This window comes from Pleurodeles waltl, chromosome 5 (genome assembly GCF_031143425.1).
Source record: "Pleurodeles waltl isolate 20211129_DDA chromosome 5, aPleWal1.hap1.20221129, whole genome shotgun sequence".
Classification (NCBI taxonomy): domain Eukaryota; kingdom Metazoa; phylum Chordata; class Amphibia; order Caudata; family Salamandridae; genus Pleurodeles; species Pleurodeles waltl.
Genome location: NC_090444.1, coordinates 1,864,689,097 through 1,864,716,810, shown reverse-complemented (window position 1 = coordinate 1,864,716,810; position 27,714 = coordinate 1,864,689,097). Strand labels below are relative to the sequence as shown.

General features: G+C 48.1%; 1 protein-coding gene across 1 annotated transcript in view; it reads left to right on the top strand.

Moving 5' to 3' along the window:
- CUL9 (cullin 9) overlaps window positions 1-27,714 on the top strand; it is a 576,404-nt gene that overhangs the window by 253,608 nt on the left and 295,082 nt on the right. The window contains exons 16-21 of the mRNA XM_069236395.1: window positions 809-899; window positions 1,730-1,901; window positions 5,754-5,859; window positions 6,780-6,875; window positions 7,582-7,757; window positions 8,123-8,256. Coding sequence (XP_069092496.1) covers window positions 809-899; window positions 1,730-1,901; window positions 5,754-5,859; window positions 6,780-6,875; window positions 7,582-7,757; window positions 8,123-8,256 — 775 coding nt within the window. The remainder of the gene's footprint in view (window positions 1-808; window positions 900-1,729; window positions 1,902-5,753; window positions 5,860-6,779; window positions 6,876-7,581; window positions 7,758-8,122; window positions 8,257-27,714) is intronic.

Below are 27,714 nucleotides of genomic sequence, written 5' to 3'. Positions count from 1 at the left end.
TTTGTGGTCCTTGTGACTGGCCCCAGCCATTGAGGCTGGTCCAAGAGGATCCTACCAGGCTGTATAGCCCTTTTGGCTACTAACTGCTGGCTACAATATATTTCATTCAATTACATAAAGTTAAATCATTTTTTTTTACTTAAAAAAAATCATATCTCAGCTCCATTAGATTTCTGTTGTTTTGGTGTCTAATTCAAGATATAAATACTCTGTTTTTATAAATAGGTGTCTTATTTCCATTTTGCCACGTCTCTTACTTCTAAAGTGTTTTGGTACTCCTAAGAGTTTTACACTTCTTCCTGCGCCTTAGCCTAACTGCTCTGTGCCACAGTTACCCAGGACTGAGCAAAGGTTTTTTTTTGTTAGAGACTAAGTGGACCTGATGGAGGTTGTGACATTATTACTTGCTGAGGTCTCACAAGCACACCACACATTAATCCACTTTCCTACAGGGTAATGCTTATAGCAGTCACCCATTGGCTCGTTGAGCGCTTGGGTCTCCTCTCTCGCGGCGGCCGCTACCACTGGGAGTAAATGGGGGAGCTGGTGAAGCACCTCCCAGACATGCACTGCAAACCCTGGCTGGCTAGTTCCTGAGGGGAAAACCATCAGCAGCGCCAGTACCAGACCTGCTCGGGCACAGTGAGAGGTCGAGAGGAAAGGCCCCCAGTGTGACGACCCCATAGCTGCACAGTCCATATGCCATCATTTGGAAGTATTGTTTATTCTGGTGCTAGAAGTATGAAGTATGACCCAACGCCATTTGTTGTTTCTCCTGGATGTGACATCACTTCTCTTTTTCTTCCAGATGGTATTAGGGCAAATTGAAGAACATCGGCGCAACCACCAGCCAATCAATATCCCCTTCTTTGACGTCTTTCTAAGGAATCTCTGCCAAGGTGAGTGCTAATGCAATGTTGGGAACAACACTCGATTGCGTTTGTCTTCCTGTTACATGAGAGGCCAACTATAGCTGTGTCTAGATATTACCTGACTTAACCCCTCCAAGCCTCTTCCTTTTGTTGAGTCTGGAGGCAGTTCCTAAAATCATGGTGTTTGTTTACTTGGCTCTGAGGTGGTCGGGAGCAGCGAAATAGAAAGTAAATATCTAGAAAGTAAATATCTCCCCTACTTGTGACCCTTCAGCAAGAAGCTCCCTCGACCCATGACATGCTCATGTCTGTCTCTGCCCAGCGTCTCATTTCAATTTTTTTATTGCATCTTCAGCCTCTCGTTTTCTTGGTTACCTCAGCATTAGTACTCATTTTTAAGGATAGTATTGCATGTGCTGCATGGCTAATTGATGCATTGCTAAGAGTTTAAGAATGAGCGTTCGAGTTCTTTATTGACAGGGAGTGGCCTCGTCCCACTCTTCTCATCTCCAGTCAGACCAAAGCTTTCTCTGTCTGCAGACATTGTTAGTTTGAACTCTTGATGGAGCAGACTACTGAACAGGAACATAATTAAGGGGCAGTATGCCTCTTTTCAACACAGTGGAAAATAAAGTATTTCTTCCTGACTGGAGAGTTCAGCTTCTTGCAGGAGGTCTTACTTGTTTTTGTTTTCTCATTCTCCTCCCTAAATTATTGTGTAAGTGTCTCCATCTGAAGGATCTTTGAGCGAGTGAGTGCACATAGGTAACATACTTAAAGGACCATGGTAGACAGACTTCCCTAGGCCTATGCCCTAATGTGTGCAACTTCATTACATATGTTTGTGTGTTTCATAGGTTCCAGCGTTGAAGTGAAAGCTGACAAGTGCTGGGAAAAGTTGGAAGTCTCCTCCAATCCTCACCGGGCAAGCAAGCTGACGGATAGGAACCCCAAAACCTACTGGGAATCCAACGGTAGCACAGGCTCCCACTATATAAACATCTTCATGCACCGCGGAGTAGTGGTCAGGTGAGGCTTCTCGGCGCTTGCTTCTTGTCCGGTGTCCTGCTGCTTCTCTTCTGTTAAGGTCCAGTTTAAAGCCAGTTAAATGGATGCTCACTGCAGTTGTCATGGGGATGCCACATGGCACATACCCTGTGGGGTGCAGGTGGACCTGCTCTTGGATGAATATTTTTGGGTAAGAGATTGAGACAGGTGTTCTTCTGCTGCAGGATCAGTTGTCTCCCAAGCCTATCATTCACTTCATTAGTTTTTGATGACGACAAGTTTTTGGTTTGGCCACAAGATTCCAATGTAAATCAATTACATAAAATACATGTACTCAGTACAGCAAATCCCCTCAATAAATAGCTGTTAGTTATAATGTGAAAAACTGACTTTTCCAATATTTCTGTTGTAGGAAAGTAGCCTCTTTCTAGCTTGATTACCCCCACTTTCTGCCTCTTTGTCAGTGTGTTTGACTGTGTTCACTGGGATTCTGCTAGCCAGGACCCCAGTGACTATGCTCTCATCTCTAAATTTGGTTGCTGGTAACTTTTATTCCCACAATTGGCATATTGGTCCCCCGATGCAAGTCCCTGGTATATAGTACCTAGGGCATTGAGGTCCCAGGGGATCCCAATGGCCTGCAGCACTTATTCTGCCACCAATAGGGAGCCCATGCAAAGGGTTCTGCAGGCCTGCCATTGCAGTATGCGTGAAACGGATGCACGCACCCTTTCACTCCCAGGTCACTACACCAGGTCAGTGTAAGCCATCCCTATGGGTAGGCCCTTTCATCCCAGAGGGCAGGGTGCAGGTCCCTGTGTGTGAGGGCACTCCTGCACTAGCAGAGGTGCCCCCACGAACTCCAGCCCCATTTTACTGGACTTCGTGAGAATGGGGGACGCCATTTTATATGTGTACCTGACATAGGTTACTACCTATGTCCAGCTACATAATGGTAACACCGAACCTGGGCATGTTTGGTACCAAATATGTCAGAATCATACCCCAATACTGTTGCACGTATTGGAAGTATGATTCCATGCACTCTGGGGGCTCCTTAGAGGACCCCCAGCATTGCTACCACCAGTCTTATTGGGTTTTCCGGGCAGCCCAGTTGCTGCCACCCCTCAGACAGGTTTCTGCCCTCCTGCTGCTTGATCTGATCAAAGGACTTCCTTTGGGAGAGGGAGGTAACATCCTCTCCCTTTGTACATAGGTGTTACAGGCTTGGAAGGGGTAGCCTCCCTAAGCCAGTGGTTTGCTTTGAAGGGCACATTTGGTGCCCCGGTGCATAAACCAGTCCAAGGTTGGCTGGGAACATCTGAGTGGCCAGGCGAGGCAGGTGACGTCAGATGTACCCTCTGATAGGTAGTTACCTGGTAAGGTGGCCAAGCCCCCTCCTCTTTGGGTTATATAGGGTCTTCCTCTGGGGTGGGTCCTCAGGTGTGGCTTTCCAGAGTCCAGCAGGACTCCTCTGCAACCTCTGCTTTGACTTCTGGCCTCAGGAACCGCGACTGGACCCTCCAGGAACCGACAAGCTGCAGATCCACGAGGAAGACCCTTCAATGTATCCAGAATTCCTGCCAGCTTTGCAACATTTCCCCAGCCGTGCATCCTCAGGAGACTGTTAATCTTCCGCCTGCACAAGAAGGGATCTCCCTTGGGGTGAAGGCATCACTCCACTGCATCCGCAGGTACCTGGCTGGAACGACGACCGGCTGCATGGCTCTCCCTTTATCCTGAGTGGCGTGGATCCTGCATCACAGGTGGTGGTTGGGAGAGTTCCTCCTTGGTCCCCTCTACCAACTGTCACACTTTGGTGGTGGTAAGTCCTTTCCACTCCACGCAAGCCAGTACCCCCATGCACCACGTCTTTTGTAGCTGCCAAGGCTTGTTTGCTCCACCCCCAAGGGGAACTTCATGCAACGTGTAGCTCCAGTACCCAGCACTCCCTCCCTCAACTCCTGGGCCTCTGAGTGGTCCTCTGGCGATGTGGGAGCAACTTGCTGTTTGGGGTGCTTCTGTGTCCCTGTCCCGTGGGACACTTGAGGGTGCTGCCTCTGCTCCTGTGGGCCATCTGCAATGCGGAGGGTCCCCTGTGAGTCCCCCTCCTGGGTAGAGTCCTCCTGGACCTTGCTGGTCCCCGGCAGCACCTCTTTTCCTCCAACCGTGCATTTGCCTTTGCGAAGGCTTGTTGGTGGAAATCCTTCACCGGCACCCATCTGCAATCCAGCTTCCAGCGTGGGACACCTTTTGCACACATCAGGAACTCTTCTCTGGCTGCAGTGCTGACCTATCTTCCTTCTTCATCGACCAACTCCAAAAGGTACCTCTGGGTGGGTAGTACCTCCTACTCCTCCTGGACTCCACATACACTTCAGGAGTTGGTCCCCTCTCTCCACAGGTCTCCATCTTCGGTAATCCATTGCTTGTTTCTTGCAGGCTGTTCTAGGTGTCTTCTTTTTCTTCTTTTCATCCTTTGAGGTGGTTTTGGGGAAACCCACTGTTTTACTCCTGCATTCCTGGTTGCTTGGCAGTGGGTGGGGGGATTGTACATTCATTACCTGTGTGGTTTCCTAGTACTCCCGGCGCTCTCTACGTGATTTACTTATCTACGTGGTGGCCCTGTGTTCGCTTTAAATTTTCTTTGTTTATTGTTTGGGCTCCCCTAGGGCTACCATTGCTTATTGCTATTTTACCCTGTTTTCCTACCTTTTTATGTCTCTTACTGTTAGTGTATGTATATATAGTGTATTTACTTACCTCCTATTGGAGGGTTGACTCTAGTATTTTCTGATACTGTGTTAAAAAAATAAAGTACCTTTATTTTGTACAACCAAGTACTGTGTGACTGTAGTGGTATTGCAGGAGCTTTGCATGTCTCCTAGATAAGCCTTGGCTACTCATCCACAGCTACCTCGAGTGCCTGGCTTCTAGACACCGCCTACACTTCACTGAGAAGGGATACCTGGACCTGGTTTAAGGAGTAAGTACCTTAGGTACCCACCACACACCAGGCCAGCCTCCTATATCTGTCTTCTATAAAATGTAATTGAATCATGATAAACAGGAGGTCAGAATAAAAGCTGGTCTGGGGATAGATTTGTTTGCAGCTCTTGTGTCTGGAGCTCAGAATAAAAGCTAGACTCTGGTAGACTTGTCCCTGGCTCTTGGTCTGGAGCTTGGAATAAAAGCTGGTTTGGGGTAGATTTGTCGCTGGCTCTTGTCTGGAGCTCAGAATAAAAGCTGCTCTGGTGATAGATTTTTCTGGAGCTCGGAATAAAAGCTGTTCTGGGGATAGATTTGTTCCTGACTCTTGTGTCTGGAGCTTGGAATAAAAGCTGCTCTGGGGATAGATTTATCTCTGACTCTTGTGTATGGTGCTAAGAAAACACAGCTGGTCTGGGGATAGGTTTCTCCCCGGCAGTTGTCTGATTGGGAAGGTAGAAGCTGGGTGTACTTTCAGATTTCTTCACAGTGGGTGAAGTACAAGAAAAGTGTCTCCAGGGCTACCCTCGCTAGGGTCTTACCAAAAGCGTTCTGTTAACGAACAAACACTTGTATGATTCTGAATTTCAAGTCATGGCCTAGAAAAGTATTAAGCACAGCAATCTTTCCTCGTGACGTGTTAGTGTTAAGAGCAGCAGTGTCTGAGAGAAAGGGGGGGGCGGGGTTAAAGCAGTTAAAAGATTAATGACCAAGGAAGTGGTAGAGGATATTTGTGTTCATTGTATGAGAGGGTCCGGAAGCCTACGCCAAGGTTTGCATGTAGCTTGAGGTTCCACTGGTTTTGTCTGACCGAAGGGGTGTGGTTACATAGCTGCCTCTCTCATATCTGCCTCATTCCCGCGCCCTTTTTCTTTTCCATGCCAGGCAGCTGATTCTGCTTGTCGCAAGCGAAGATTCCAGCTACATGCCAGCACGGGTGGTGGTCATGGCGGGCGACAACCCTTCCAGCATCAGCACGGAGCTGAATACGGTGAGTTATGCTGTCCGGTATGTGCATGGCTTGCAGACAGAGGCTACAGAGCTGACTGTGGTGTGTTACATTGCCCCATTAGCTGCTTAGAGCTGTGCACTGGGAGTGACTTGGACCTGTTCAGAAATGTGTGCTCACCCTCAATTATTGTACTTTGATTTTAATCCATATTGTCTTTAACACAAGAAGAACAAGCCTATTAAGATTTGTGGCTTGCTCAAGGCTGAACATTTCAGTAAGAAAACCGTATCAGAGAAAATGTTTGCAGTGTCTGAATACAAACACTGCAGTCAGTATTTAATAAAATAAAGAAAAATGTGTGCAGCATTTTCTGAAAATTTATATAATTTAATACAAGGTGATGTGTGAGACTCCACACCACTGCCTGCATCAATGTGGAAAGTGGCTGTGAAATCATGTAGCCTCTATCGCTTCCCCGTTGGATCGCTTCCCCGTTGGATCGCTTCCCCGTTGGATCGCTTCCCCGTTGGATCGCTTCCCCGTTGGATCGCGGCTGTGCTGCACACTGTCCTCTGTTTCATAGTATGTGTGTCCAGAGGGGCATGTGCAGGGGGCGGCATTCTTTTGATGGCGTGCTCTGCTTTCCTCTCAGCGCTATCCTTTAATCAACACTGGGTGCGGAGGGGCCTTGAGTAGGTGGTGTGTGGCAATGCTGGCCTCTCACCCCAGACTCCACCACAAAATGGAGGACAGTAGGGGCTTGGAATCAGTAGGAAGTGGAAGTGCTTTCAGCACCTATTGTGTTCCACAATCGGAGGAACGGGGGCCAGAGTTTAGTGGCATGCGTTGATGCTTGTATCTCTTCCACACCACGACCTTAGCCATGGGGTGCAGTGGGGGCCTGGAGCTGCTGGAATGTGCAGATGCTTTCCTGACTTTTCTTGTGTTCCTCCCCATAGGTTAACGTGATGCCGTCTGCCAGCAGAGTCATCCTTTGTGAGGGTTTGAGCCGCTTTTGGCCCATAATCCAGGTCAAGATAAAACGCTGTCAGCAGGTATGTGAGCCGGTCTCGCTCCTTCTGCAGCAGGTACAACTATGTTGTAGCACTCCTAAGCAAGGTTAATGTTTTATGCACATCTGATATAGTTAAGTAGTTGACAGTTTGTTCCATTGATTGTGTACTTAACAGTGTATGAACTCCTATTTATGTATTACGTATGCTCTAGTCTGTTGTGATCTCGCTTCCACAAGCACTGCTCTATTTTGTCCCTGCAGAACATCCATATCTGATGCATGTTTTCCTTTGCTGTCCCCAAATGCAGATTTGTTTTTTGTTTTAAGTGGTGCGGTGTTGTTGGTTAATAGATCACTAGCAAAGGGAGTTCATTGAGCCCCTTACTGAAAAGTACAATGTTGTGGCTAAAGCACACTCCCGACAGAATCGCCTTATGTCTGTGTATATAATAGACCCGGAGACAGGGTTATTGGGTACAACCCGTGTATATGTATCTGTTGATACAAAGCCATTGTTTTATGTTGCACCTTTTTGAAAGTGTTAAAAAATGTTTTGAATCAATATTGAATTTCTGAAATAAATTTCAAGAGTCCAGCCCAAGATCCATTCTGGTGTCAGACGTGGCCGCATATTGCTGATGACTTTACAACCTGATTTTTCCAGTTTCAGGCGTACACTGCTCTGCTTCCCTGGGATTTGTGGTTTTGTGTAGTGTTGTCCTGCAAATGAGTTGTTGTTCTTTCAGGGCGGCATAGACACTCGTGTACGTGGCATCGAGGTGCTCGGCCCGAAGCCCACCTTCTGGCCGGTGTTCAAGGAGCAGCTCTGCAGGCGCACTTACCTGTTCTACACCACAAAGGCCCACACCTGGTGCCAGGAGATCTCTGAGGACCGGATGCAGCTGCTGCAGCTCTTTAACAGGTAAGAAATTCCACACTGGGGGGAACCGGGCTGAAGGAGTCTGCCGGCCCTAGTCCGCGTGGAGCTCTCGGATGCTTGGCAGAGGGGATATGGTGCAAGTAGTGCTCTTGCTGAGGGACCTATCTTACTGTTTGTTCTTTACCTCAGAATATCTTTTCGAGCTTTGGAATTTCCTTTTTAATGTCAAGTTATGTATTGCATCCACCCCACTGCACACTACTGACTTTCACATTTAAGTGCATAATTTCCATCACTCTGTTGGGGTTTTCCCGAGTGTGTATGCTGTCTTTTATTTTTCTTTCTTTTTTTTTTTTTTCAGGAGAGTTTCACTTCAGTCACTAACCCTCGTTCTTTTTCTGGGACAGGTTGAACAGCGCTCTCCGACATGAGCAGGTGTTTGCAGACCGCTTCCTGCCCGATGACGAAGCAGCACAGGCCCTAGGGAGGACATGTTGGGAAGCCCTCATCAACCCCTTGGTTCACAATATCACAATCCCAGGTATTCAAGAACTCTAGTAACGTACAATACGTCCATATGTTTGTGCCCCTGTCTCTCTGATAACGTAGCACCCATGTATAGCTGTGTTATTCATCTGCACATGTCGCACAACTCTTACCTTGGGGGTAAGACTGCTTGGTTTTGGGGAGCAGCGCCACCATGTTTAGGTGGGTGTTGGTCTCTCAAAAAAGTTGTTAGCCTGATCTCCTGGACTAGCTAGCAGCACATCACCAAAATCTAGAAAGTAAAGGTGTTTTGTGGCAGCCTCAAAACATGACAATCTGACTCCTCAGGGAAGTCGTGGTCGACAAATGGTGCCCTTTTCTCCCACTTACAGTGTCTCACACAAGCGAAGGCAGACAAAGATATGCTGGATAACTTTCAATGTATTTATTGAAATTACTGCATTCTACGCTAAAAAGCATGGGCTGCGATTATTAGGAGTATGAAACATAACACAGATAAACAGTCCCAACATCCTGGAATAAACGTGCAGAAGAATTCCTACCTACACCCTATTCTCTAACATGAAATCATAGCAGTGTTAGCCTTTCTGGCCGTCCCAGTATGCTAGGAGCCCCAACCCCATACCTGAGAGCTAGGCAAGGGCCTGCCTGTTGGTCCTCCCGGCGTCCTCCCGGTTGACTGGAAAGACAAAGCTAAGATCAGCAAAGCTGTCGACGAAGGGGCACACAGCATAAGATGGCTCGCCGACTGGAGTGCACTCTAACCTTCATAGGCCTATGTGGTGGTTATATAACAAAACGTGTTCTGAGAACAGGCCTGAGGTGATTTTGTGTCCATAGTTGTTGACTTTATACTCTTGTAGCGGTAATACTTAGTAAACTGTTGTGTATAAATATAACAACCTTGAGAAAAGCACAGAACGAGAGGCGTACCAGGAGCCGATAACTGTAGAAGGCGAACAACTGTTTTCTAAGAAAGGCAGCTGATAAAATGTAAAAGCTGCAAAGCTAGCTGTGGTAAAATATAATACAGTTTATAAAAGCAGATAAAATGCACGTGTGCCTTTAAATGCACAGGCTACCGGACTAAAGACTAAAATATGGGTTCCCAATCTAGGCGCTAAAAAATGAACCCAGGAGACACCGACCACCATTCTTTAATTAGCTTTACATGTAGGAGTTGCTTGCGCATGATTGCTTGGCCAGAACTCTTTAGCTTCAAACATTTGTGTAGGGAAATGCGTCCTTGGCACGGTTACTCCCTGACTTTTTGCCTTTTGTTGATGCCAATCAATGATTGAAAGTGTGCTGGGACCCTGCTAACCAGGCCCCAGCACCAGTATTCTTTCCCTAAACTTTACCTTTGCTTCCACAATTGGCACAGCCCTGGCACTCAGATAAGTCCCTTGTAAATGGTACCCCTGGTACCAAAGGCCCTGATGCCAGGGAAGGTATCTAAGGGCTGCAGCATGTCTCATGCCACCCTGGGGACCCCTCACTCAGCACATGCACACTGCCTCACAGCTTGTGTGTGCTAATGGGGAGAAGTCGAGATGGCACTCCCCTCAGAGTTCCATGCCCACATCCCACTGTCTGTGGCATAGGTAAGTCACCACTCTAGCAAGCCTCACAGCCCTAAGGCAGGGTGCACTATCCCACAGGTGAGGGCATATGTGCATGAGCACTATGCCCCTACAGTGTCTAAGCAAAACCTTAGACATTGTAAGTGCAGGGTAGCCATTAAGAGTATATGGTCTGGGAGTTTGTCAAACACAAACTCCACAGCACCATAATGGCTACACTGAAATCTGGGAAGTTTGGTATCAAACTTCTCAGCACAATAAATGCACACTGATGGCCAGTGTGGAATTTATTGTAAAATGCACCCAGAGGGCATCTTAGAGATGCCCCCTCAATACCAGTCCGACTTCCAGTGTTAGGCTGACCAGTTTCTGCCAGCTTGGCACAACCAGACAAGTTGCTGGCCACATGGGGAGAGTGCCTTTGCCACTCTGTGGCCAGGAACAAAGCCTGTACTGGGTGGAGGTGCTTCTCACCTCCCCCTGCAGGAACTGTAACACCTGGCGGTGAGCCTCAAAGGCTCACCCCTTTTGTTACAGCGCCCCAGGGCATCCCAGCTGGTGGAGATGCCTGCCCCTCCGGCCACTGCCCCCACTTTTGGCGGCAAGGCTGGATGAGATAATGGGAAAAACAAGGAGGAGTCACCCACCAGTCATGACAGCCCCTAAGGTGTCCTGAGCTGAGGTGACCCTTACTTTTAGAAATCCCCCATCTTGAGTTTGGTGGATTCCCCCAATAGGATTAGGGATTTGAGGCACAAAGAGGGTGCAGCCACCCTCCAGGACAGTAGCCATTGGCTACTGGCCTCCCTGACCTAAACACCCCCCTAAATTTAGTATTTGGGGGCACCCAAGAACCCAGGAAATCAGATTCCTGCAACCTGAACAAAGAAGGAGGACTGCTGACCTACAAGCCCTGCAGAGAAGATGGAAGAAGACAACTGCTTTGGCCCCAGCCCTACCGGCCTGTCTCCTGACTCTAAAACCTGCAACCAGCGACGCATCCGACGGGGACCAGCAACCTCTGAAGCCTCAAAGATCTGCCTTGGACCAAAGGACCGAGAAACTACAGTGAGCAGCAGCTCTGCTCAATTTCAACAACAGCTTTGCAACTTTAAAGAATTTCACTCTTCCCGGAAGCGTGAGACTTCACCCTCTGCACCCGATGCCCCCGATTCGAGATCCAGAAAACAAACACCACAGGGAGGACTCCCAGGCAACTGCGACCCCGTGAGTAGCCCGAGACGACACCCCTGGACCGCACAGCAACACATGCAGAGAGAATCCAGAGGCTCCCCCTGACCGCGACTGCTTGTAACAATTCACGCTATACCATCCCAGTGCAGTCTAATGATTTGGCTCCTGAAATCCTAGAAGTTGGGTATCTGAATTCATCGGAGGCACGCCACTACACAACGGACACTACCAAGCAAGGTAGGAAGGCTCTGTTCACTGTGATGAGCGAACCTCTGTACATTCACTTCACGTAACTCTATCACACAGTACGATACATTTACTACCTTAAGGAAGCAGCCCCCCCACTCTTCTTCTCACGTCCACTTGTCGGCAGTAGCCATTTACTTACAAAACAGGCTGTCCATTTCTGTTCGGAACGCCCCTGTCATGAAAGTCTTCACGGAGGAGTTAGGAAGAGGTATCTTTCGTTCGAGTAGTCTGTGCCTACTTAGGATCTCAGCATTGTCCAAACAAAACTTATACGCGCACTCTTGTTCACTTCAGGTGTTAACGTGGAAAGTAGCCTTTCTAGTCGCCGCCCCCTCCTTGCACAGAGTCGGGGAAATCCATCAGTGGAAGAACCTTTCACTCGATGCGCAGTTTCTCCCGCAGGTGAACGTCCTACACACTCTTCCAAAGGTGCTAGATCCCTTTTTACCCCAATGAAACTATCAAATGTTCCATATTGTTTCTAAACCCTTCACGTAGGGCGGCAAGGGCACTGCGTTCATTAGCCGTCAGATGAGGAGTTGTGTACTATATGGAGAAGACGAGGCCACAAGACCTTCGTTTCGTCTGTTTTGTACAAACACACCTTGAAAACACCATTTCTGTTGTCGGATGAGTTGCACCAGACATTCATCTTTGGGTATGAACAGACAACTGGCTGACATTCTGAGGCTGCTTTATAGAAGAAAACCAAAGAAGGGACCCCTGTGGGTTTCATTAGCACCAATTAACTGGTGGAGCCTTGTTAGGCACCAACAGCCACAAAATACTGTGTTGACATTCATGCTACAAAAGAGGAACAAGTGGTTCAAACAGTATTAGAAACATTAATGCACCTACCTCTGCTTTCTGTGTCCAACTTGTCAGTAAGGAAATGGGCGCTGCTTCAGGGTTGGGGCATGGCCGGTGATCTTCAACTGCACATGCTGAAAACTGGAAAGGTGACTGGTCACCAGCTCCTTGCAGCTTGTCCTGTCATGGCTTCATATGCACCTCCCCTGTAGGTGGCAACTGCTGGGCATGCTTGTAATCTGAGCTGGAGTCTTGGTGCTGATACGCTCTGGGTTTGGCCATGTCCTCTCCAGCCGTTCTTCAACCCGAAGCTTACATTCTCAAGTGAACACTGTAATATTCCAGCTCTGGCAGTAGACACAATATTGTCCGCATATGATCTACAACACAAGCTGCAGTCAGTTGGTTACAAGTAAATAACATTTTGCTTTCATAGCCCTTTCATCCAAAGCACTTTCCATAGAATATTTTTCTGGAAATATTTCCCAGTGAATTAGTGCTCATTTGCTGACCTCTGAATGAAGAAAAGGTGAGTTGACTGTCCAGGATTCCGACTTGTGGTCTGCAGATACCTCTCTGACTGTTGAACTGTCTTGTTGGCTTAATTTGTGTATGAATTTAGTCACCAAGTATGTCATTTTTAATCGGACATGCACAGATGCTTATTTAATACCTGTAGAAAATGCAAGCCTATACATGTTGTGTAAACCTGCACACATTTCTTGTACTCGCTAACCATTGTCCCCATGAGGGAAGCTAAAGCTGAATGACATTTTATGCAAAGTTTGTGCCAAAGTATAAAAGGCCTTTTTTCCGCCCCTATTTAGCCAGTGCCCAGGGAGTGAGCTGCCGCATTCCCGTTTCAGTCTCTTGCACTGAGCAGAGACTCTACAGGTAGATCGCCAGCACTGGGGACACTTCTTGGGTTACTTTCTGTTATTAAATAAGAGGGAGAATCTAATTAGGTGTATGATGGGAGTATATTTTTCTTCCATCCGCTGCACTCACATATGTCTGTTTTAGAATCCATGGATGCTAACTTTTGATTAGTTTGAGCAACTTCATAAAAAAAATAATGTGGCTAAAGGAGGTTTGACCATCTGTGTTATCTTTTGCTTTCTTAAAATGCAAACCACTTCTCTTTCTCAGCCAGTGATCCTTTGCTTATCATTTTGGTTGAAAAGGTGCAAAAAGAGTTCAGGCACTCCAGTAGTAAATCACAGTGTAGTACAGTAGTAGTTCTTCCATCAGGGGTTTCTGTATCCTTACGAAACTAGCAGGCCTCAGCACACTCAATTCAAAACATAGCATCAGCAAAGGCAAAAAGTCAGGGGGGTAACCATGCCAAGGAGGCATTTCCTTACACAACCCCCCCCCCCCAAACGAAAGAGGATGAGACTAACCTTTCCCAAGAGAGTCTTCATTTTCTAAGTGGAAGAACTTGGAAAGGCCATCTGCATTGGCATGGGCAGTCCCAGGTCTGTGTTCCACTATAAAGTCCATTCCCTGTAGGGAGATGGACCACCTCAACAGTTTTGGATTTTCACCTTTCATTTGCATCAGCCATCTGAGAGGTCTGTGGTCAGTTTGAACTACAAAGTGAGTACCAAAGAGGTATGGTCTCAGCTTCTTCAGGGACCAAACCACAGCAAAGGCCTCCCTCTCAATGGCACTCCAACGCTGCTCCTTGGGGAGTAATCTCCTGCTAATGAAAGCAACCGGCTGGTCAAGGCCATCATCATTTGTTTGGGACAAAACTGCCCCTATCCCATGTTCAGAGGCATCTGTCTGCACAATGAACTGCTTGGAGTAATCTGGAGCTTTTAGAACTGGTGCTGTGCACATTGCTTGTTTCAGGGTGTCAAAGGCCTGTTGGCATTCTACAGTCCAGTTTACCTTCTTGGGCATTTTCTTGGAGGTAAGTTCTGTGAGGGCTGTCACTATGGATCCATATCCCTTCACATACCTCCTATAGTACCCAGTCAAGCCAAGGAATGCCCTGACTTGAGTCTGGGTTTTTGGAGCTTCCCAGTCCAGAATAGTCTGGATCTTATGCTGGAGTGGCTGAACTTGGCCTCCACCTACAAGGTGTCCCAAGTAAACCACAGGTTCGATGGCATCTGTTGCTGCAGATACACATGTTGTGCATAGTCCGCCATCTGGTGTTGGGTCGGAGTGTTACAAGTTGTTTTTCTTCTAAGAAGTCTTTCGAGTCACGAGAACGAGGGACTCCTCCTCTTTGCTTCCATTGCGCATGGGCGTCGGCTCCATCTTAGATTGTTTTTTTTCCGCCCTCGGGTTCGGACGTGTTCCTTTTCGCTCCGGGTTTCGGGACGGAAAGATAGTCAAAACTTCGGAAAACTACGTCGGTATTGTTTCGCTCGGGATCGGGATAGTTAGAATCGACACCGAATCGTGAAGGGCTCCGGTAGCCCTTCGGGGTAATTTCGATCCCCCGTCGGGGCCTGGTCGGCCCGACCGCGTGTAACATCGACACCGATGGAACGGACCCCGTTCCGATTCTGTCCTAAATGCCACAATAAATATCCATATACGGACCAACATTTGGTCTGTAACTTGTGCCTGTCGCCCGAGCACGAAGAAGCAACTTGTGAGGCCTGTCTTGCGTTCCGGTCTCGAAAAACGCTCCGTGACCGTCGAGCCAGAAGATTACAGATGGCGTCCACGCCGACAGCACACCGAGATTTCGAGGAACAAGGAGAAGAGGAGGAAGCCTTCTCCATCCATGAATCGGACTCGTCGACGAAACTGTGAGTAAGACGTCGAAAAGCACACAGCACAAGAAAACAGACAAGGCCCAGGGGACGCCACTGCCAACTGGCCATGGCTCAACCCATAAAGGTGACTGTCCATTGGCACCGAAAAAGGCCGAACTGGTGCCCAGAACATCCGACTCGGGTCGAGACACAGGCACGCAACATTCTCGGGACCGAGAAAGTGTTGCCGAAAAAGATTGACGCCGAGAAAGCGGAGCCGACGCTGCTCGACGCAGAGACAGCGGCACCGAGGATGATCGACGCCGAGAAGGCTCGACTCCGAAAAAGAAGAGATTCGTCTCGGAGACGAAAACAAAAAAAGACACAGTTTCGGTGCCAAAACAACCAGCAACCGAACCCACTACCGGCTCATATTCAGAGTAACAATCATTGTCCTCTCAAATGCGTAAACACAGGTTTGAAGAGGAGTTACAGACTACTGATGTAGACCATACACAAAAGAGGATCTTCATCCAGAGTGGAACAGGGAAGATTAGCACTCTTCCACCAATCAGGAGGAAAAGGAGACTAGAGTTCCAAACTGAACAACAAACACCACAAGCAAAGGTGGCAAAGAAAGCAACTCCGCCACCCTCTCCTCCACCTGTAACTCAGGTATCACCGGCACAAACTCCGTCACATTCACCGGCTCACACCACCATGAGCCAAGATGACCAAGATGCTTGGGACCTATACGACGCCCCAGTGTCAGACAATAGTCCAGAGTCATACCCTACCAAGCCCTCCACCTGAGGACAGCACAGCGTATGCGCAGGTGGTAGCTAGGGCAGCAGAATTCCACAACGTGTCGTTACACACAGAACCTGTCGAGGAGGACTTCCTTTTTAACACCCTCTCCTCCACCCATAGCAACTACCAAAGCCTGCCTATGCTTCCAGGAATGCTATGGCACACGAAGCAAATCTTCAAAGACCCTGTCAAGAGTAGAGCGATCACTCCGAGGGTAGAGTAAAAAATATAAAGCACCTCCCACAGACCCTGCTTTTATCACCTCTCAACTGCCACCAGACTCAGTCGTGGTAGGAGCAGCTCGCAAAAGAGCCAATTCACACACATCGGGCGATGCACCACCCCCGGATAAGGAAAGCCAGAAATTCGACGCAGCTGGGAAAAGAGTCGCTGTACAAGCTGCAAGCCAGTGGCGCATCGCAAACTCTCAGGCGCTCCTAGCGCGTTATGACAGAGCCCATTGGGACGAGATGCAGCATCTCATCGAGCATCTACCCAAAGAATTTCAAAAGAGGGCAAAACAGGTGGTTGAGGAGGGACAAAACATCTCCAATAACCAAATACGCTCCTCTATGGATGCAGCGGACACAGCTGCAAGGACAATAAACACTGCAGTAACCATCAGAAGGCACGCATGGTTACGCACGTCTGGTTTTAAACCAGAGATACAGCAAGCAGTACTCAATATGCCGTTCAACGAACAACAATTGTTCGGACCAGAGGTTGACACGGCGATTCAGAAGCTGAAAAAGGACACTGACACTGCCAAGGCCATGGGCGCGCTCTACTCCCTGCAAAGCAGAGGCACTTTCGGCACCTTCCGTAAAACAACCTTTAGAGGGGGGTTTCGGGGTCAGGCCACACAAGCCAGCACCTCACAATCAACACCATCTACCTACCAGGGACAGTACCAAAGGGGAGGTTTTCGGGGCCAGTACAGAGGGGGACAATTCCCGAGAAACCGGGGAAAATTTAAAAGCCCAAAAACCCCAACAACCAAACAGTGACTTACATGTCACTCAACCCCTCCACATAACACCAGTGGGGGGAAGACTAAGTCAGTTTTATCAATCGTGGGTGGATATAACAACAGACACTTGGGTCTTAGCAATTATCCAACATGGTTATTGCATAGAATTTCTACAAATCCCTCCAAATATCCCACCAAAAACACAAAAAATGTCAAAACAGCATTTAGACCTCCTAGAAATAGAAGTTCAAGCACTACTGCAAAAAGAAGCAATAGAACTGGTACCATGTACAGAAATAAACACAGGAGTCTATTCACTGTACTTTCTAATACCCAAAAAGGACAAAACACTGAGGCCAATCTTAGATCTCAGAATACTAAACACCTACATCAAATCAGACCACTTTCACATGGTCACGCTACAGGAGGTGTTACCACTGCTAAAGCAACAAGATTACATGACAACCTTAGATCTCAAAGACGTGTATTTCCACATACCGATACACCCTTCGCACAGGAAATACCTAAGGTTTGTATTCAACGGAATACACTATCAATTCAAAGTCTTGCCGTTCGGTATAACGACCGCACCAAGAGTATTTACCAAATGCCTAGCAGTAGTAGCCGCACACATCAGAAGGCAGCAAATACACGTATTCCCGTATCTAGACGATTGGCTAATCAAGACCAACTCGCTAACAAAGTGTTCACAACACACAGAGTATGTCATACAAACCCTCTACAAACTCGGGTTCTCCCTCAACTACAAAAAATCACACATCGTGCCGTGCAAAATACAGCACTACTTAGGAGCGGTAATCAACACAACAAAAGGATTAGCCACTCCGAGTCCACAAAGGGTTCAGAATTTTCACAAGGTCATACAGGCCATGTATCCAACACTAAAAATACAGGCAAAAGTGGTTTTAAAACTCCTAGGCATGATGTCCTCATGCATAGCCATTGTCCGAAACGCAAGACTGCACATGAGGCCCTTACAACAGTGCCTAGCATCACAATGGTCACATGCACAGGGTCACCTTCTAGATCTGGTGTTTATCGACCGCCAAACATACCTCTCGCTTCTATGGTGGAACAGTACAAATTTAAACAAAGGGCGGCCGTTCCAAGACCCAGTGCCACAATATGTAATAACAGATGCTTCCATGACAGGGTGGGGAGCACACCTCGATCACCACAGCATCCAAGGACAATGGGACGTACATCAAACAAAACTACATATAAATCACCTCGAATTACTAGCAGTATTCCTGGCGCTAAAAGCATTTCAACCCATCATAACCCACAAATACGTTCTTGTCAAAACAGACAACATGACAACAATGTATTACCTAAACAAGCAAGGGGGAACACACTCGACACAGCTATGTCTCCTAGCACAAAAGATGTGGCAATGGGCAATTCACAACCACATTCGCCTAATAGCACAGTTTATTCCAGGGATACAAAATCAACTAGCAGACAATCTCTCTCGAGATCACCAACAGGTCCACGAATGGGAGATTCACCCCCAAATCCTAAACACTTACTTCAAACTTTGGGGTACACCGCAAATAGACCTATTTGCAACACAAGAGAACGCAAAATGCCAAAACTTCGCATCCAGGTACCCACACACAGTCTCAAGGCAATGCCCTATGGATGAACTGGTCAGGGAAATTTGCATACGCTTTTCCCCCTCTCCCTCTCCTTCCATATCTAGTAAACAAATTGAGTCAAAACAAACTCAAACTCATATTAATAGCACCAACATGGGCAAGACAGCCTTGGTACACAACACTACTAGACCTATCAGTAGTACCACACGTCAAGTTACCCAACAGGCCAGATCTGTTAACACAACACAAACAGCAGATCAGGCATCCAAACCCAGCATCGCTCAATCTAGCAATCTGGCTCCTGAAATCCTAGAATTCGGACATCTAAACCTCACTCAAGAATGTATGGAAGTCATAAAACAAGCTAGAAGACCATCCACTAGACACTGCTATGCAAGCAAATGGAAAAGGTTTGTTTGCTACTGCCATAATAATCAAGTTCATCCATTACACACATCCCCAAAAGATGTAGTGGGATACTTACTACACTTACAAAAGTCAAATCTAGCCTTCTCTTCCATTAAAATACACCTTGCAGCAATATCTGCATACCTGCAGATTACCCACTCAACTTCACTGTTTAGGATACCCGTCATTAAAGCATTTATGGAGGGCCTAAGAAGAATAATACCACCAAGAACGCCACCTGTTCCTTCATGGAACCTTAACATCGTCTTAACAAGACTCATGGGACCACCTTTTGAACCAATGCATTCTTGCGAAATACAATTCTTAACCTGGAAAGTTGCATTTCTCATTGCCATCACATCTCTAAGAAGAGTAAGTGAAATTCAGTCGTTTACAATACAAGAACCTTTTATCCAAATACACAAAAATAAGGTTGTACTAAGAACCAATCCTAAATTCCTACCAAAGGTTATTTCACCGTTCCACTTAAATCAAACGGTAGAGTTACCAGTGTTCTTCCCACAGCCAGACTCCGTAGCTGAAAGGGCACTACATACATTAGATGTCAAAAGAGCACTAATGTACTACATCGACAGAACAAAGGAGATTAGGAAAACTAAACAACTGTTTATTGCATTTCAAAAACCTCATACAGGAAACCCAATATCAAAACAAGGTTTAGCCAGATGGATAGTTAAGTGCATCCAAAGCTGCTATCTTAAAGCAAAGAGACAACTGCCCATTACCCCAAGGGCACACTCAACCAGAAAAAAAGGCGCTACCATGGCATTCCTAGGAAATATTCCAATGCACGAAATATGTAAGGCAGCCACATGGTCCACGCCTCACACATTTACTAAACACTACTGTGTAGACGTGCTATCCGTACAACAAGCCACAGTAGGTCAAGCTGTACTGAGAACTTTGTTTCAGACTACTTCCACTCCTACAGGCTGAGCCACCGCTTTTGGGGAGATAACTGCTTACTAGTCTATGCACAACATGTGTATCTGCAGCAACAGATGCCATCGAACGGAAAATGTCACTTACCCAGTGTACATCTGTTCGTGGCATTAGTCGCTGCAGATTCACATGCGCCACCCGCCTCCCCGGGAGCCTGTAGCCGTTGGAAGTTATCTTCAACATTTGTACATTTGTATATATATATATATATTACTTAAACTTAATTTGTACATACTTATTCATTCCATTGCATGGGCACTATTACTAACACACACAACTCCTACCTCACCCTCTGCGGGAAAACAATCTAAGATGGAGCCGACGCCCATGCGCAATGGAAGCAAAGAGGAGGAGTCCCTTGGTCTTGTGACTCGAAAGACTTCTTCGAAGAAAAACAACTTGTAACACTCCGACCCAACACCAGATGGCGGACTATGCACAACATGTGAATCTGCAGCGACCAATGCCACGAACAGATGTACACTGGGTAAGTGACATTTTCATTCCCTGCCGTATCTGGCATTTGGATGCCTTGATAGAGAGCCCTGCTGATTGCAGAGCCTTCAAAACCTTCTTCAGGTGGACCAGGTGATCCTGCCAGCTGGAGCTAAAGACAGCAATATCATCAATATAAGCTGCACTAAAGGACTCCAAGCCAGCAAGGACTTGATTCACCAACCTTTGGAAGGTGGCAGGGGCATTCTTTAAACCAAAGGGCATAACAGTAAACTGGTAATGCCCATCAGGTGTGGAGAATGCTGTCTTTTCTTTTGCTCCAGGTGCCATTTTGATTTGCCAGTACCCTGCTGTCAAGTCAAAGGTACTTAAGAATTTGGCAGCACCTAATTTGTCAATCAGTTCATCAGCCCTTGGAATTGGATGGGCATCTGTCTTGGTGACAGAATTAAGTCCTCTGTAGTCCACACAAAACCTCATCTCTCTCTTTCCATCTTTGGTGTGAGGTTTGGGGACTAAGACCACTGGGCTAGCCCAGGGGCTGTCAGAGTGCTCAATTACTCCCAATTCCAGCATCTTGTGGACTTCCACCTTGATGCTTTCCTTAACTTGGTCTGACTGTCTGAATATTTTGTTTTTGACAGGCATGCTGTCTTCTGTGTCCACATCATGGGTACACAGGTGTGTCTGACCAGGGGTTAGGGAAAAGAGCTTAGCAAACTGTTGCAGGACCTTCCTGCAGTCAGATTACTGTTGGCCAGAGAGGGTGTCTGAATAGATCACTCCATCTACTGAACCATCTTTAGGGTTTGATGAGAGGAGATCAGGGAGAGGTTCACTCTCAGCTTCCTGGTCCTCATCTGTTACCATCAACAGATTCACATCATCCCTATCATGGAAGAGCTTTAGGCGGTTCACATGGATCACCCTCTTGGGGCTCCTGCTAGTGCCTAGGTCCACCAGGTAGGTGACCTGACTCTTCTTCTCTAGCACTGGGTAAGGGCCACTCCATCTGTCCTGAAGTGCCCTGGGAGCCACAGGCTCCAATCCAGACTTTCTGCCCTGGTTGAAATTCAACCATTGCAGCCTTTTGGTCATACCAAAACTTCTGGAGCTGTTGGCTGGCCTCAAGGTTTTTACTTCCCTTTTCCATGTACTCTGCCATCCTTGAACGAAGGCCAAGCACATAGTCCACTATGTCTTGTTTAGGCTCATAAAGAGGTCTCTCCCAGCCTTCTTTCACAAGAGCTAGTGGTCCCCTTACAGGGTGGCCAAACAGAAGTTCAAAGGGTGAGAATCCTACTCCCTTCTGAGGCACCTCTCTGTAAGCGAAAAGCAGACATGGCAAGAGGACATCCCATCTCCTTTTGAGTTTTTCAGGGAGCCCCATGATCATGCCTTTTAATGTCTTGTTGAATCTCTCAACAAGGCCATTAGTTTGTGGATGATAAGGTGTAGTGAATTTATAAGTCACTCCACACTCATTCCACATGTGTTTCAGGTATGCTGACATGAAGTTGGTACCTCTGTCAGACACCACCTCCTTAGGGAAGCCCACTCTTGTAAAGATACCAATGAGGACCTTGGCTACTGCAGGGGCAGTAGTCAACAGGATTCCTAGTAGCATGATCCACTACTACTAGTATGTACATATTTCCTGAGGCTGTGGAAGGTTCAAGTGGACCCACTATGTCCACACCCACTCTTTCAAAGGGGACCCCCACCACTGGAAGTGGAATGAGCGGGGCCTTTGGATGTCCACCTGTGTAAGGAAATGCCTCCTTGGTATGGTTACCCCCTGACTTTTTGCCTTTGCTGATGCTTTGTTTTGAATTGAAAGTGTGCTGAGGCCTGCTAACCAGGCCCCAGCACCAGTGTTCTTTCCCTAACCTGTACTTTTGATTCCACAATTGGCACAGCCTGGCATCCAGATAAGTCCCTTGTAACTGGTACCCCTGGCACCAAGGGCCCTGATGCCAGGGAAGGTCTCTAAGGGCTGCAGCATATCCTATGCCACCCTGGAGACCCCTCACTCAGCACAGACACACTGCTTGCCAGCTTGTGTGTGCTGGTGAGAACAAAATGAGTAAGTCGACATGGCACTCCCCTCAGGGTGCCATGCCAGCCTCTCACTGCCTATGCAAATATAGATAAGTCACCCCTCTAGCAGGCCTTACAGCCCTAAGGCAGGGTGCACTATACCATAGGTGAGGGCACCAGTGCATGAGCACTGTGCCCCTACAGTGTCTAAGCCAAACCTTAGACATTGTAAGTGCAGGGTAGCCATAAGAGTATATGGTCTGGGAGTTTGTCAAACACGAACTCCACAGCACCATAATGGCTACACTGAAAACTGGGAAGTTTGGTATCAAACTTCTCAGCACAATAAATGCACACTGATGCCAGTGTACATTTTATTGTAAAATACACCCCAGAGGGCACCTTTAGAGGTGCCCCCTGAAACCTAATCCAACTACCCGTGTAGGCTGACTGGTTTTAGCAGCCTGCCACACTCGAGACATGTTGCTGGCCACATGGGGAGAGTGCCTTTGTCACTCTGTGGCCTGTAACAAAGCCTGCACTGGATGGAGATGCTATCACCTCCCCCAGGCAGGAGCTGTAACACCTGGCGGTGAGCCTCAAAGGCTTACCCCCTTTGTTCCAGCACCGCAGGGCACTCCAGCTAGTGGAGTTGCCCGCCCCCTCCGGCCACGGCCCCACTTTTGGCGGCAAGGCCGGAGGAGATAATGAGAATAACAAGGAGGAGTCACTGGCCAGTCAGGACAGCCCTTAAGGTGTCCTGAGCTGAGGTGACTCTGACTTTTAGAAATCCTCCATCTTGTAGAAGGAGGATTCCCCCAATAGGGATAGGAATGTGACCCCCTCCCCTTGGGAGGAGGCACAAAGAGGGTGTACCCACCCTCAGGGCTAGTAGCCATTGGCTACTAACCCCCCAGACCTAAACACGCCCTTAAATTTAGTATTTAAGGGCTTCCCTGAACCTAAGAATTTAGATTCATGAAACTACAAGAAGAAGACTGCTGAGCTGAAAAACCCCTGCAGAAGAAGAACAGAAGACACCAACTGCTTTGGCCCCAGTCCTACCGGCCTGTCTCCTGCCTTCCAAAGAAACCTGCTCCAGCGACGCTTTCCAAAGGACCAGCGACCTCTGAATCCTCAGAGGACTGCCCTGCTTCAAGAAAGACAAGAAACTCCTGAGGACAGCGGCCCTGCTCCAAAAAGACTGCAACTTTGTTTCAAAGGAGCAGATTTAAAGACCCCTGCAACTCCCCGCAAGAAGCGTGAGACTTGCAACACTGCACCCGGCGACCCCGACTCGACTGGTGGAGAACCAACACCTCAGGGAGGACCCTCTGGCGACTCCGAGACAGTGAGTAACCAAAGTTGTCCCCCCTGAGCCCCCACAGCGACGCCTGCAGAGGGAATCCCGAGGCTCCCCCTGACCACGACTGCCTGAACCTAAAGTCCCGACGGCTGGAAAAGACCCTGCACCCGCAGCCCCCAGCACCTGAAGGAACGGAACTTCTGTGCAGGAGTGACCCCCAGGAGGCCCTCTCCCTTGCCCAGGTGGTGGCTACCCCGAGGAGCCCCCCCCTTGCCTGCCTGCACTGCTGAAGAGACGCCTTGGTCTCCCATTGAAACCTACAGAGAACCCGACGCTTGTTTACACACTGCACCCGGCCGCCCCCGCGCTGCTGAGGGTGTACTTTTTGTGCTGACTTGTGTCCCCCCCCCCCTCCCCGGTGCCCTACAAAACCCCCCTGGTCTGCCCTCCGAAGACGCGGGTACTTACCTGCTGGCAGACCGGAACCGGGGCACCCCCTTCTCTCCATTGAAGTCTATGTGTTTTGGGCACCTCTTTGACCTCTGCACCTGACCGGCCCTGAGCTGCTGGTGTGGTAACTTTGGGGTTGCTCTGAACCCCCAACGGTGGGCTACCTTGGACCCTAACCTGAGACTTGTAAGTGATTTACTTACCTGCTAAAACTTACAATAACTTACCTCCCCCAGGAACTGTGAAAATTGCACTGTGTCCACTTTTAAAACAGCTATTTGTGTTTTATGTGAATGTATATATGCTACTGTAATTATTCAAAGTTCCTAAAGTACTTACCTGCAATACCTTTCAAATGAGATATTACATGTAGAATTTGAACCTGTGGTTCTTAAAATAATCTAAGAAAATATATGTTCGATGGCATCTGTCGCTGTAGATACGCATGTTCTGCAATAGCTCGCCATCTGGTGTTGGGCCGGAGTGTTACAAGTTGTTTTTCTTCGAAGAAGTCTTTCGAGTCACGGGACCGAGTGACTCCTCCTTTTGTCTCCATTGCGCATGGGCGTCGACTCCATCCTCGATTGTTTTTTTTCCGCCATCGGGTTCGGACGTGTTCCTGTCGCTCCGAGTTTCGGAACGGAAAAAATAGTTAATTTCGGAAGATTTTCGTCGGTATTGTTGCGTTCGGGATCGGCGTACTTAGATTCAACACCGCATCGAAGATCGAAGAGCTCCGGTGCCCTTCGGGGTAGTTTTTCGATCCTCCGTCGGGGCCTGGTCGGCCCGACCGCGTGCTGAGGAACGCCGATGGAACGGACCCCGTTCCGTTTCTGCCCCAAATGCCACAATAAATACCCCTACACAGACCAACACTTGGTCTGCAACCTGTGCCTGTCACCTGAGCACAGCGAAGACACCTGCGAGGCCTGTCGTGCGTTCCGGTCCCGAAAGACACTCCGAGACCGTCGAGCCAGAAGACTTCAAATGGCGTCCGCACCGACAGCCCAACGGGAGTTCGAGGAACAGGAAGAGGAAGGTACCTTCTCGATCCAAGACTCAGACTCCGAAGGATTCGACGATACACAAACCGTGAGTAAGACGTCGAAAACCACACAAAGAAACATTTACAAGGCCCAGGGGACGCCACTGCCACCAGGCCATGGCTCAACCCATAAAATCGGTGACCGACCGTCGGCACCGAAAAAGGCCCAAACAGTGCCGAGATCGTCCGACTCCGGTCGAGACACCGGCACGCAGCCTTCTCGGGACCGAGAAAGTGCTGGAGACAAGCCTCGACACCGAGATGCCGGTGTGGACACGGCTCGACGCCGAGACAGCGGCACCGAAACAGATCGACGCCGAGAGGTTTCGGCACCGAAAAGGAAAAAAGTCACCTCGGAGCCGAAAAAACACGCAGACACAGTTTCGACGCCGAAACAAACTGCAAGCGACCCAGCTTCAGGCTCTTATACAGAAGAGCACTCGCTAACCTCCCAAATGCAGAAGCATAGGTTTGAGGAAGAGCTACAAGCAACTGATGCGGACCATACGCAAAAGCGTATCTTCATTCAGCAGGGGACAGGAAAAATAAGCACCCTTCCCCCCATTAGGAGAAAGAGAAGGTTGGAGTTCCAGGCGGAACAAGTACCACAACCCAAAGTGGTGAAAAGAGTTACACCACCACCCTCTCCTCCACCCGTGATTAACGTTTCACCAGCACAAACGCCATCACACTCCCCAGCTCACACCACCATGAGCCAGGGTGACCAAGACCAGGACGCATGGGACCTATACGACGCCCCAGTGTCAGATAACAGCCCAGAGGCATACCCTACAAAACCATCTCCACCAGAAGACAGCACCGCGTACTCTCAGGTGGTGGCTAGAGCAGCACAATTTCACAACGTAAGCCTCCACTCAGAACAGGTCGAGGATGATTTCCTGTTCAACACACTCTCCTCCACCCACAGCTCCTACCAAAGCCTGCCTATGCTCCCTGGTATGCTCCGGCACGCAAAAGACATATTTAAGGACCCGGTCAAAAGTAGGGCAATCACACCAAGGGTGGAAAAAAAGTATAAGCCGCCTCCTACAGACCCGGCTTTCATCACAACACAGCTGCCACCAGACTCTGTTGTTGTAGGAGCAGCTAGGAAAAGGGCCAACTCTCACACATCTGGAGATGCACCACCCCCAGATAAAGAAAGCCGCAAGTTTGATGCAGCTGGTAAAAGAGTCGCAGCACAAGCTGCAAACCAGTGGCGCATCGCGAACTCCCAGGCACTACTTGCGCGCTATGACAGAGCCCACTGGGACGAGATGCAACATCTCATTGAACATCTGCCCAAAGACTTCCAAAATAGGGCAAAACAAGTGGTTGAGGAGGGACAGGCCATCTCCAACAACCAGATCCGCTCCTCCATGGACGCTGCAGATACAGCTGCACGGACAATTAATACATCTGTAACTATCAGAAGGCATGCATGGCTCCGAACGTCTGGATTTAAACCAGAGATTCAACAAGCAGTTCTCAATATGCCTTTTAATGAAAAAGAACTGTTCGGTCCAGAAGTGGACACAGCGATTGAGAAACTCAAAAAAGATACGGACACTGCCAAAGCCATGGGCGCACTCTACTCCCCGCAGAGCAGAGGGAATTACAGCTCATTCCGTAAAACGCCCTTTCGAGGGGGGTTTCGGGGTCAAAGCACACAAGCCAGCACCTCACAAGCCACACCGTCCAGTTACCAAGGACAGTATAGAGGAGGTTTTCGGGGACAATATAGAGGAGGGCAATTCCCTAGAAATAGAGGAAGATTCCAAAGCCCCAAAACCCCTACTACTAAACAGTGACTCACATGTCACTCACCCCCTCCACACAACACCAGTGGGGGGACGAATAGGTCATTATTACAGAGCATGGGAGAAAATCACTACAGACACTTGGGTTCTAGCAATTATCCAACATGGTTACTGCATAGAATTTCTACAGTTCCCTCCAAACATACCACCAAAAGCACAAAATTTAACAACACACCATTCCAATCTCCTAGAGATAGAAGTGCAGGCACTATTGCAAAAGAATGCAATCGAATTAGTGCCAAACACACAAATAAACACAGGAGTTTACTCACTGTACTTTCTGATACCAAAGAAGGACAAAACACTGAGACCAATCCTAGACCTCAGAGTAGTCAACACTTTCATCAAATCAGACCACTTCCACATGGTCACACTACAAGAAGTATTGCCATTGCTAAAGCTGCACGACTACATGGCAACTTTAGACCTCAAGGATGCTTATTTCCATATACCAATTCACCCATCGCACAGGAAATACCTAAGGTTTGTATTCAAAGGAATACATTACCAATTCAAGGTACTGCCTTTCGGATTAACAACCGCACCAAGAGTCTTTACCAAATGTCTAGCGGTAGTCGCTGCACACATCAGAAGGCAGCAAATACATGTGTTCCCATATCTAGACGACTGGCTAATCAAGGCCCATTCGTTAATAGAGTGCTCAAATCACACAAATCATATCATACAAACCCTCTTCAAACTAGGGTTCACCGTCAATTTCACAAAATCCAAGATTCGGCCACGCAAGGTACAACAATACCTGGGAGCCATAATAGACACATCAAAAGGAGTAGCCACTCCAAGTCCACAAAGAATTCAAAATTTCAACACCATCATACAACGCATGTATCCAACACAAAAGATACAAGCAAAGATGGTATTACAACTCCTAGGCATGATGTCATCATGCATAGCCATTGTCCCAAACGCAAGACTGCACATGAGGCCCTTACAACAATGCCTAGCATCACAGTGGTCTCAAGCACAGGGTCGCCTTCTAGATCTGGTGTTAATAGACCGCCAAACTTACCTCTCGCTTCTGTGGTGGAACA